We start from the raw sequence: 12702 nt of genomic DNA on the forward strand, positions 1-12702 counted from the left end.
TGGCGTGCGCTGGTTCTCTGCAGCCGGCGGTGCTGCCTGCGGTGCTGGCGCGCTTCAGACACCTGCACCCGGGTTATCTCCTGAGTAGTGTTCCAAGGGGCCGGTGAAGAGTCGAATCTATTGTTTCATATAGCGGGGCCTCTGTATTTCAGTAATTGCTACTTGGTTTGACACTCGCTTGGTTTTATGTGCTGGAGTTACTTCCCTGGTTAACCGCCTCTTACTATGAAGATAATCCTGTACACCCAGCCTGGCATTTCTCTATTTCCACTGCAAGGATCTCCGGGTGTTGTGATTAAACATTCCATCAGCAAGATATTGCATCATTTTCACATTTAGAACATTTAAAATATGTTTTAAGTTGTTGGTACAAACAATAAAATGTACTTTCTCTTAGGAGTGTCATGTAAAAACAACATTTTCATGTGAAAACAGAAAATGGCTTCAAGAGGAACAACAGAGACAAGTAAACTAAAACAAAACTTGGAGGAGCAGTTGGACAGATTAATGCAGCAACTTCAAGATCTAGAAGAATGCAGGTAATAAAAATAGTTGCTTTCCTCTTATATGGTAGTATTTTTCTTAAGTGGTTGGCAGAAGAAAGTGGTACCTTTCAAAAATCTTGGGGTGGGGGGGATGTATTTATTTTTGTGTTTTGCTGTGGCTTTCTGTTTTTAAATTATGTAGGATATTGGTGTCAGTAAAAATTATTTTTAAAAACCTCTATTAAGATTGTTTTATATATCTGAGAAAAATGCAAGCAGAAATACTCAATATTTTCTTTGGAATGTTATATTTCAGTGTGACTTTTAAACTTCTAATAGCTGTTCACAAAAATCACAATTTTTCTATGGGATTTTTAATAGCAGTGAACAAATAGCTTTTGTGGCTCTTTTGGTTTATCTTATAATTATGGATGCCTGGGGTGTTTTTGCATTGTTTTCTTTTTTAGTTTGTCTAACTTTTCATGTGATTTTGTATTAGTCTTCTGTGGGTTGATACAGTTTGAGACAGTGAATTATCAAGACGGTTGGGCTTTTATCTGTTTTAGTACTTGCATTTAAACACCCTGTGTTTAGATGCTTTCTCTGACTCTAGTTCTAACTTGTCCAAGCAGTATGTATCTTTTTCAAGAACAACTAGAACTGCTAAGGGGTGGTAGTGCAGTTCTGGGAATTGGGCAAGGTGTAGACTGCAGAATCAGTTATTCCTAAGTGGATGGCTTTGGGTGAGGAGATAGGCTTCTAAGATAATCTCATTCACTGTAGCTTTGAGCAAGACAATTTCACTGCGTATTTTTGTTGAGATCCAAAAATACTTTTAAATACTGCTTCAGGTGTGAGGTATCTTGTTTATTATTTGGGCTTTTTTTATTATCAGTGACTTTGTACAAACCACGCAGGTGGCTGGGAGGGGTGCAAACCCAAGCAAACTACACACACATGGGCTGGATAAGAGCTGAAGGGGTCGGAGCAGAGCAGTCTGCAGAGATGGGAACACCTCAGTGCTGCCTGGGGAATCGAGCTCCATGGTGTGCCCTTCGCTCCATGTGATGTCTCAGGTTAAATCCTGTGAATTAATGTGTCTTCTTGGGTCCTCTTCAGAGAGGAATTGGATGCAGATGAGTACGAAGAGACCAAAAAAGAAACTCTAGAGCAGCTGAGTGAGTTCAATGACTCCCTGAAGAAGATTATGTCTGGAGATATGACTTTGGTGGATGAGCTCAGTGGGATGCAACTGGTAAGGATGATGTGTTGCTAAGAAAAGTTCATGTTCTGCCTGGAGTCGATGAAACAGTGAATAGATACATTTCACTATAATTTTTATGTGAAATCTAGATCTATGTAATTAATGTTTTTTATAATTTAATATACCTGTATGTGTAAAAAACTTGGATAGGTGTCTTCATTTTAAAAGGGAAAAAAACCTCATTGATGAATTACAGTCATAACACTGTAGGACCTAAAATACTAAATATATCTGATCCCTTATTTTAGAAAATAACGTAAAATAATGCAATATATAAAAGGTGTGGGGGACAATCCAGGATAATATGCATCATGAGAAATAGAGTTCATGCCTGTTTGTTAGAAGGCATAAGGTAGCTGTTACTACTGATTTGTGTTTCAGATTCATACTAGTCCAGATGAAAAGGCTTTAGGAATGACTGTGTGACTTGAAGTTCTTTTATTATATTATTATATGTTTATATATTTTATATTTATTTATATTATATTATTGGTCTCATTTTATGTTGACTTCCAGACTTCTGATATATCTTCTCTCTTTTCAAATGCTTAATTAGAGAATGGTTTGTTCTTTCTGAACTTTATGTTCTAGGGTCTTGTTTTCAGAGAGATCATGATTTGTCCAAAGATAACTATGGTGATAATTTTGATAATCCATAGAGGATTTCGAATAACAGTAGGATGTTTGCCTCATCATTTACATTCTGCTTTCCCTTAGAAGAGTTGTAGTCATCAGTGTGGGCATTAAAACTGTGATGTGGTAGTATAAGGAAGGTGTTGGAAATGAGTAGAAGTTAAGACCTGGACAGTAATGAAAAGTTTCACAGCTCTTTCTCAGTCTAGTTACACTAATTAGAGGATTCCTTAAGCCCTCCATAAAGGTCATATATTTTTTTTTAATTTCACTTCCATGGTTATGATAAAAAGCTGTATCAAATTATGCAGAGGATAGTAACGATGCTCTCCAGCCTTCATTAATCTCATCCTGCAGCTGTAGTTTGTGATTCCTGTTAGTCCTGGTCATTCTTGCTCTTTTCCTTGCAGGCAATACAAGCAGCCATCAGCCAAGCGTTTAAAACTCCAGAAGTGATTAGAATGTTTGCAAAGAAGCAGCCGAGGCAATTGAGGACAAGGCTGGCAGAGGTGAAGAATTCTGTTTTACTGCAAAAAACCCGTTTATTTGAGCCAGACTGATTCAAGTATGTAATGATTGCAAGGAAAGCACTGAGTGTGCTTGAAAACTTGGTGGTAAAGTCTGAAAGAGATGGAGAAGTTCTCTTTCAGAATTTGTTCAGTTTTAAATGTTTATTGAGGTAATGGGGACAACCATGTGTATTCCTTGAGTTATCTTCTATCTTCCTGCTTCAAAGCAAAAATGGGATTAGCAGGGTGAACTGAGGAAACTGCAAATAGGAAGTCTGTGATTGTAGTGAGGGCTGGAGAGTTCACTTGATGTTTCAGAGATCTAAAATGAAGATCTGGATAAAGTGAAATCAAATGTGATTTCTTCATGTACCAGTGATGTGTGAATACATAATTTTAAATGATTATCATTATTTGATAAAAAGAGATTCAAGTTTGGAGAAATCAAGTAAGTTAAGGTTAGGGGTAAAGAGTATTTGCTGAACATTCAGAAAAACTTCACAGACATCTTTTAAACCTCAGATAGGACAGAGGTCCCTTACTGCTGTGGGTCCATGATTACTAATGATATTTTTAGGCTGTTGCATTTCTCATGCACTGTATTGGGTGAAATAGTGGGAAGCTTATCTATTTTGACTTTTTTTTCCCCCTGGTGTGCAGATGGACAGAGACTTAATGGTTGGGAAGTTGCCACGAGACTTGTACACCCAACAGAAACTGGAAATCCTGACTGCCCTCAGAAAGCTTGGTGAGAAGGTAAGGGGTTGGTGTGATAGTCAGGTGAATAGAGTTTTCCGCATATTTAGGAGGAATTAGAAATAATTAAAATAAGACATTACAATTTTATAAGCAAACAATAAAATGCAGCTTGCTTTTATATTACATAAACATCCTTCCATTTAAATGCCAAGTTTTCTGAAGCTGAACATGTATCAAATAGTTTTGTACCTTTCTGTAAGGCTGTTTCTACTTTTAAATGTTTCCCTTGGTGGGCTGTATGCATGAATCACACACCAGCTGGTACAAGGTGATCATATTTATGAAAGCTACAAAACAAGTCTTTTACTGGCCAACTACCACCAATTCATCAGGAACTATTCAAGACTTCTGACATGTATCCAGCTTCACTTTTATCGTGTCAATAATACCTACCTCTGGGTATGAGATAAAGAAATTGGAGAGATGAGTGATAAACTGATTGTTGCCCCAGTGGTCCGTAAGTGGCAGAAAAAGTCCTGGGTTTGCCACCAGGGGGAGGAAGAGAAGTTATTTCTCTTTGTGGATGGTATATGAAGAAAATGGGTTGCTGTGTATCTCTATACTTAAGCTTTTTTAGGAAATGAAGGAATGTAATGGAAAAGATCCAGTGCAGTACTTAAAGGAGCTGCAGTCCAAGTAGATTCCAAAGCAAAGGCTTTGCCTCAGAATATTTTATTGCTTGACTGTCAGAGGAAAAAAATGTTTTGAAAATATGTAAAGGCTAGTTAAGATTGTGAACTGAATGCATGAAGGTATCTAATCCTCTTGAATGAGTTCCTTGGATCACAGTATCAAGCTACTTCACCACACTCTGACCTATCCTCTTAATCTTTTAAAATGATCAGTAGCCTGCTGCACAGAGGGCTTGCTAGGACAGTAGTTTCACATCTGCTCTGGATGTGAGTGAGCAATGACAGCAAATATTGCATGTTCGTCTGCACAGTATTGCAAAACGTTGAGTAGCTGTATGCTTGCTTACAAAGCCAGGTAAGTAATATGTTTTCCTTCATTCAACATCATCCTGAAATGTCTGTACCTCATTTTTATATTTCTAATAAATAAACTGATGCAAACACTGTGAACAGTTTGACACACATGCTTTGCTGTAATAAAGATGTGTATCTGAGGCTAATTAAATGAGTGACTTTTAACTTAGAATATCTGAACCTTCCAAATGTAGGTTACTGCTTCATTATTGTAAATATTTTATGGGCATCTGTCACAAGGCATCAGAGCACATACATAAAAGTAAAATATACATGGGGAAATGTCACTTTAAAGGAAGAGAACCATTTCTAGGTCATTGGCTCTTACCATGGTCAAAGCTGGCAGTGACAGCTTTTTTTTGCTTTCCTCAGCAGATGATGGGAAGTAAGCTTAGATCTTAGTTCATTGTTGTACTGACCATGTGACAAAAAAGTTATTGACACCTTGGCATAGTTTAGCTGCACAGGTACAGTGTGACCTTTTCATAAAAAATGATCCCTGGAAATCAGCTGGAAGCTTGCATGTGGAGGTATGTCTGACACTGCACATGCTGTCCTGCCTGGGCTGACAGGAACCAGGGAGGGAAAATTCAGTGCTAGGGGAAGTAGCTTGCTTTTTTTTGGTTTAGGTTTCAGCATGGTAGATAACACTGCCACTTCAAAACTGCAAATGGACCATTGCTGTAACCTGTCATAGCTCATGTAGATGCACAGGTAGATGGTGGGAATATGCGCAGTTAAGGTATCAACCTCACAGTTGTGGCATTTTTTTGATTTAGCTCACTGGGGATGATGAGATGTTTTTGTCAACAAATGCTGGTACAGCCCTGAGCCAGTTTGAGAGAGTCTCCACTGACCTTGGTAAGTTTTCATTCTCATAACTTCTGATTCCTTTGCATCACTGAACACTGATTAATAGAAGTACATCTGGTTCTCCTATGAAAGAGAAAATATGAACAAGAGATTCATGCCTTGAAATGTTAATATATATTTTATTAACAATGAAACTCTAATCCACTATCCATGAGGAAAAAGTAACACAGCAAATAAATCCAATGCCAAACATCCATGAAATGCCAAGGGTGCCCATCATACTGAAGGCTTGAATGGTCTGTCTCAAGCAGAGATGCTGCTCTTACAATTAAACACAGATCTTTTTTGCATTAATGACTCTCTTCAGGAGAGTCTTTTCCTCTGCCTGATGCAAAGAATTTGGGAGTTAGTGGCACATTATCAAAATACAGCTTTAAAGCACTCTTCCCGCCATGATTGTCATACCTCTGATTGTGTCGACAAGATCAAGAGTTCAGTTATAAAAGGCATTAAATAAGCATGACAGTTCACTGTAGCAGTAGCTAGAAGTGGGATGAAAGAGCTGTGAATGGCAGGAATGTGCCAGACTAGGTCAGGGTACAAGTAAACTGTCTGGGTGCCCTACCTTTCAGCTCTGCTCTCCGTTCAAGTGTAAGCAAGGTGAGAGAACCCTCTCCTTCAAAAGGGGACTTCGGTAGTAGCTCTGTGTGTGTGCGGGTGTGTTACCAACACCATTCCAGCTACAAACACAAATCCCAGCTCTACAAGAGAAGCTGGGGGAAGGGAACTCCATCCCAGCCAGGCCCAGTAGGACATGGCTGCTCTAGACCTGGCAAGCCAGTGTGGGGTTGGTTTTTTTTAAATTAGCTCAAGTGTTGTAGTTTTCACAATGTAGGTTTGGTTTCTTTTTATCTGAAATGTTTTGCTTGATTTAAGTTGTATATAAGGTAATTCACAATTTCTACTAATACTTACTCAAATGTTTCTTCCCCCTCAGGATCTGGAGACAAAGTCTTTGCTCTTGCAAGTGTTGAAGTAGAAAAGGCGAAACGATGAAGAGGTTCGTGAGGCTTGTGTCTCCAGTTATCAGCAGCACTGAATTTTGGTCATACTGCATTTGGTTTTTCTATTTCTAACATGTTGAATAAAAGCAAAGCAAAACAAAAGACCCGAGTTCTAAAACTCTTGGGTCCTTAACCAGAAGATATGAAGTAAACAGCCTTAAGTGCACTTTGGAACCTTGGTGTCTGTACCCTTTAAGTAATACAAGCTCTGAGGCTGAACACTAAGTGGAACTCTAAAACAAAAGCATGGTATGACTGTCTTTGGAAAGAGTCAGCTGTTTTGAACTTTTCTTAATGTGTATTTCTCTAACTATTAAAACTTAAATCTTTTTGCATGTGGTTGTAGCAAGCAGATCTTTTTAAGGAGTGGTCCTGATGATTTTTTTGGGGTGATTCTTCACATTGTCTTAGGTTTTTGTCTGGACTCCCTACTAAGTAGTTTGTGCTAGGAAAGCATCGAAGCTTTGGAAAATGGATGTAGTTTATTGAAATGCCATCTTCCTACAAACTGTTTGCAGAAGACCCAAACTGAGCCTGGATGCTGATCACGGGCCCTTGGCTGCTTGTTTGCTGTGCACATGAATGAGCACTTTGTGTCCCAGCCCTGACTGAGGACAATGGCAGCCCTGTGGGGAGGCTTCTGGAGTAATTTAACCTTGTGTATTGAAAGGACAGGGAATTGATAGGACATGGCAATGAGATGCTCTTTCTGTGGCTCTTCCTTCAGCTCTGGTGCATAACTGCACGCTGCTGTTATTTCAGAGGTGGCATGAAATAGCTTGCCAGGAGAAACAAGTTTTAAAAGGGGGGGAAAAGCTCCCGTTCTGTGATCAGTGCAAGCGTTGCTCAGTCTAAATGGTGATGCTATGGAGAGGGGAGGGTCTGTGTCTCCACTGGATCCTGAATAAACTTGGCATAGGAGGATTTTAAATCTCAAATAGTTGAATTTTTAGCTCAGAGACTAAGTGGGTAGCATACACTATAAACAGAAAATTAACATGGTCAATCATCATTTAGAGTGCACTTAGAGGGCACAAATACCCTATAAATTAGCAAGTTTCTCTAATTGTAAACTAGGACTGGAGTAGACTAGAAAATGTGTCTCTAGACTGTATTTTGCTTTAATAGGTACACTTTTGAAATCTAGCATTTAAGAAATGAAAGGATACATGGTATAGACAGCATAATTTGTTTTTCACTGATGCAACTTTTTTCTCCCTGTTTTTAAGAAGCCTTTATTGAGGTGTGGGGTCTTTTGTCCATTCCAGCAGAACTGTTTTCCTGTCTGGGGCAGCATTGTGTTCTCTGACAAAGGCTGATTGCAGCTTCATAGCTGAGAGCAGCTTATTAAAAGGCACTATTAGACTCTGAAATTATGGGAAACAAAACAGTCCATGGGGACTGGAGCTGCCTTCTTTTCCTTTCTGCTCATTACTGGTACGAAGGAACTCTCTCCCCATACACCCCCAGCCTGCTTGCAGCATTATTATGTAAATTAAATCTCTCAGCACTCAAAAAAAGTTTACAGTACAATGACATGGAAATCTTTTTCCTTGTAGTTTGAGAGGTGTAAGTTTCCAGGAGAAGCTTTTTAAAATTGGTTTGTAAATATTTCAGGATTTTTGCAAATTTCTGCACTGCAGGCAGTTGTAACATTCCTATTAAACTGATCCTTGACTGAACATCTTTCCAATGTTGGGCCGCTTCTGCTCTTGGAAGGATCTCTGGTGATTTAGATTGACAAAGAGGAGACTGAGATTAGTGACCAAGATTGCAAGATTCAGGGTGCTGGGTCAGACTTCTCAGAAGCTGTGAAGGGTCAGAAATCAGAGCTTTACCCAGAGACTGGCTGTGTCCTACAGAATGCCCTGACCATAAATGTGATTTAAACAAGGAAGCTGCTGCTGATGTGAAGCTATTCATGTGTTGACCCTTGCAGATAGTTAAGTAACCTCTTGAAATAGTTAGACTGATTTCAGGCATAGTAAGTTAATTGGTGTGTTGTGCTAAACATTTTGCTAAATAATCGTGGGATGTACCTTCACCACTATCTCAAATGTTTCTGCAGGGGCAGGAAAAAAAGTCCATAATCTATTCATTATAAGAATAAAAACTGATAACAAAAGAACAACTGCTAAATGAAAGCATGGGTTTGTGTTTAACAAACAAGTTTGTGATGTGAGTTCCATCCCCAGTTCAGTGTTGGACCCAGGCAGATCACTCATTCTGTACACATCTTTCTTTCCTGGAGTAAAATACAGATTATGATCCTTAAATATCGAGTGCTGTGAAGTTGTTATTGATCATACATTGCTTTGAAGATTAGAAGTGCTTTGTTTTTTGTTTATCATTTTCCTTCTGAAATAAGAATTGTAAAGTACAGTAGCTTTAAACACATCAGCAGAGTTCCCAGAGTCCTTTTTTGGCTGTATATAACCTTCTTTTTTAATCTTCTTTCTCTATGGAGTGAATTCAGTGATTGTACTGATCTGAAAGAAAAAGTGTTAGAAAATTGAAGCTTCAAATGTTCTGTCTCTCTTTCTTCTATCTTTGTCTCCTTGTGTTATTTCTCTTCTTTGATCTTGAATGGAAAAGTAGCAAGTTTTCTTTGTCTTGAAGAAAAAATACAAGATTTCTTAAGAGATCCCTTAGTTTCTCATGCTACTTTGCCTGTAAAAGTCAAATTCATTTTGTCAGAGAACTCTGTGTTAATGACAACCTACTGACCAGGCAGTTCAAGCTGTATCATTAGTGGCTGAAATGGCAGACAAATTAACATAGAACCATTTGGTTTTGTTTCCAGTAGGGCAATTCCCTTCCTATGTAAGGATAAATATAATTTTTACATTGTAAAGAAATAGAAGTCAGCCTGCAGGCATCTTAGTTTCCCCACTTCCATAATTTTGAAATTATCCTGAGTTCTGGGGAAGGTTTTTCTCTTGGGGAGTAAACTCTTATTTGAATTCTGTCTGCTTAGCTACACACAGGAGAGGAAGGGGGTGCTCATGTTGGAGTTTTTCTTCAGGAGTTGTGGAAAATATGACACCTTGTCTTGCTACGAGCAAAGTTTTTTAACTTTACCTTAATAGGGTTTTACGTGTGGGTGAGGGGAGAATTACTGGAGTTATGTAGCTCAAGATTCTTCTCCTGTAACTTTTAAACACCCAAGCCACCCACCTGAGTGAAATGGGAGCTGCTGATATTAGGGGCATCTGGAAAGGTGGCCTAAAGTACCTGACACTATGACAGGACAAATAAAAATGTTTCAGAATAAGTACTCTCTAAAATAAGGCCTTAAAAAAGGAAATACAGACATAAGGTTGGTGGATATAACTATATGTAAGGCATTGCTGTATTGTGCACTGAAATATCTAATTTAACACAATAATGTGTTAATGATCTTTCTAACAGCAGGTTTCTCTTTTAAACGAGTACTAGTGATGGAACATCTCTTTTTATCTTGCTATCATAATAGTTTGCTGCTTGGTAATGTTTTCAACATCCCTCCAGAAATGGGTCAGTAATGGTCGCAGATGTGCTGGAATCCATCAGGCAAAGCCACCCGCAGACCCTGTGGACAGAGATGGTAATGTCTGAGTAAATAGCTTTTCTTTAGATTTTTCACTTAATGTCCTTGTAAGGTGGAGATGGAAATTAAGTTCTGTACTGTTGTTCTAAAGGAGTGTGTTTTGCAACTGTGTAAAACCAAATTCAATCTGGGAACACGTCTGGTTTTGAATAAAATACACAGCTGAGATGGTTTCTTGCCACACAAACTAAGCCTGGATTAACAAAAAGAGATTGTCATAGCCTTTCGTACATTAACGGGCTTTTTTGTTCATCCTTTGAAAATAGCTCTGCATTCTTCCTCACTGTACAGACTGTAGAAACATTAATTTTTGTAACTAAGGCAGCTGAACCATTTCATTTTCTAGTATATTCTAACACAAGCTGTGCTTGCCCTAGTCATGGAAAGTTCAACTGACTGTTGTAGCCCTCCATCATTTATTACAGTGTCCCAAGTATGCAAAGAGTAGACTGGTTGAACTGCATTTAATTTGGAGGAAACACACTACAGTTTCTGCATCAGAGCATGATTTTGATGGATTTATCAGACTAAGTCTGACATAAAAAAGATCAACAAAAGAAAAAGAGATTCCAAACTAAAAACAAGTCCTTCATTGGGTACCACACACATCTTGGAGAGAAAGAGTTTTTATTATTGTTGTGTGTGGCTGAATCATGGATGATGAAAGCAGGGATTGTGTGTGCAGATGCTGCTGGAAGCCCTTAATGAGAGGGGGATGCCAGCAAGTACAGAGGGACTTGGAGGGTGGAAGCAGCTGTGCTGTGAAGGAATCCTAAATGAATTTCAGAGCTGATTAAGAAAGAATTGGACATCAGGAAGGACAGGGTGAATTGAGAGAATTTTTCTAAGTCAAGTAGGGATTCGGAGGAAAAGATTTCATGAAGTTTTGGCTTACTAGAATAAACAGCAGCCTCATTAAACAAAAGGTTAGAAGCTATGGAAAAGATAAATCCATTTAATCTGATAGATTTCTGTGAAATAATATCAAGTTTTTATACACTACTTCTAAAAATGTTAGACTTAACCCTTAGATAATTAAATTTCTTAACATTCCCTTGCTGAGGGTTAGGTCAAGCAGGGTGATGACTGGAAAGGTAACAGATTTGATCAAGTGCAGTTCTACCTTTTGCTTGCTTTGGGAGGGCCTGTGCATTCCCATAAAACATGAACAATATTTTACTCTATCTCTTGCAGAACTAGCATAGTTGAGAGTCCTCTTGAGCATCCATCATGTCTTACGATGATACAAGTGACTGATGGCAAGATGTCACCTTGCTTGATAGCTAAACATCTCGGTAAGCTTGAAAGGCATAAACTGAGGTGGGGCAGGAAAATGCTCCTAGGCTAGAGGAAGCCTTGCTGTATCTCTCCCTGCTAAAACCCTTTCTAAATAAATGCAGGATGTTAAATTGATGATCTGTAAGATTGCATTGCACTGCTGTACAGTCAGCCAGCTGAATTAGGAGAGCTAGACAGTACTTAGTCATAAAATGGTGTTGTGCCCATGATGTTATCAGTAAGGAAATTCATACTATTGCAAGGATGCAAATGATGGCTTAATTATATGCTCCTACTAGCATAAGATGCTTTTAGATCTTTCCCTCAGACTCATGTACTGTGCTAATTAACAGTAATCCAACTGGAGGATCCCAGAGCAATGCTTCTGCATATTTTTTTCAGCTTATGCTGGAGCTCTTATGTTCTTTTCTTAAATAATTAATAATCATTACTGCCTGCTGTGCTGTGGGTATGTGCCAGTGATCTCAGATCCCAGCACATTTGCACCATTCCTGTTCCTGTCAGCGGCTTGGGTTTGCTCTTTGTGGAGGCTTTTATGTTAAGCCCTTCATTAGCTGGCAGTAGGGTTTGGATTTCAGTGGCATCAGGCTTTGATGTCATTAAGTAGCAAGCTGTTAAAGGAAGTGCCACCTATTTCATTACTGTGACTATTTTTATGCAATTAACTTAAATGCCGAGTAGAAAACATGCATTTTATTAAATAACACTTGGAACACAAAGCATTTTTATCTCCAGGAACTTACCTTGCTGTCCTCACCAATGCACACTGTAAGGAAGCAGGGTTACTGTTAACCTAGTGGGAAACCGTAATGCAGATGAGATGGAGCAGGGTGAAGAGCCTTTGGTGGCTTCTGTATTCTTTGTTTTTTAGTTTTAACTAATTCCTCTCTGTGCTCACTGCGGTTTTACTCTCCTTCAGCCCTACGTAGGTGAAGCATTACTTTATTTTTGAGTGCTTCAGTGACTAAATGACCATTTATTCCAGTTGGAGGTTGCCATTTTCTGTATTGGCTGAATTAGCTTGAGTTAAGCTGTACTGAATGTTGCAGTGTCTTTAACTTTCTTAGCGCAGGGTTACTGAGCGGCCCCACACCCTGTTGTGACGCCGCTGTGATGAATCTCGGGCGGCCCCAGCGCAGCAGCTGCGCTGCCCGGCGGGTCCCGCTGCCCCGGACCGGGAGGGACAGCACGAGCTCCGGGACACTCGCCACCGCGTCCCTCCAGAGGATGTTTCCCAAGGTGAGTGCGTGACCCGTCTGTCCCCGCGGAGAGGCTCCGTGCCCGCGGGGTGCCACAGCGGG

General features: G+C 39.3%; 1 protein-coding gene and 1 long non-coding RNA gene across 2 annotated transcripts in view; one reads left to right on the forward strand and one right to left on the reverse strand.

Annotated features, from left to right (window-relative positions):
- The window catches only part of LZIC (leucine zipper and CTNNBIP1 domain containing), a 21215-nt gene extending 12424 nt beyond the window's left edge, over positions 1–8791 (forward strand). The window contains exons 6-11 of the mRNA XM_008641150.2: positions 398–539; positions 1605–1740; positions 2793–2891; positions 3552–3647; positions 5416–5497; positions 6447–8791. Coding sequence (XP_008639372.1) covers positions 439–539; positions 1605–1740; positions 2793–2891; positions 3552–3647; positions 5416–5497; positions 6447–6505 — 573 coding nt within the window. The 5' untranslated portion in view covers positions 398–438 and the 3' untranslated portion in view covers positions 6506–8791. The remainder of the gene's footprint in view (positions 1–397; positions 540–1604; positions 1741–2792; positions 2892–3551; positions 3648–5415; positions 5498–6446) is intronic.
- A 1214-nt stretch (positions 8792–10005) lies between these two features.
- LOC108449079 lies at positions 10006–12466 on the reverse strand. Its single transcript, XR_001865181.1, has 2 exons — positions 12145–12466; positions 10006–10084 (listed from the first exon to the last, which is right to left on the reverse strand). It is a non-coding gene; the product is annotated as an uncharacterized LOC108449079 (long non-coding RNA).
- Between the last annotated feature and the right edge of the window lie 236 nt (positions 12467–12702).

Source organism: Corvus brachyrhynchos, unplaced genomic scaffold (assembly GCF_000691975.1).
Source record: "Corvus brachyrhynchos isolate BGI_N302 unplaced genomic scaffold, ASM69197v1 scaffold68, whole genome shotgun sequence".
Lineage (NCBI taxonomy): Eukaryota > Metazoa > Chordata > Aves > Passeriformes > Corvidae > Corvus > Corvus brachyrhynchos.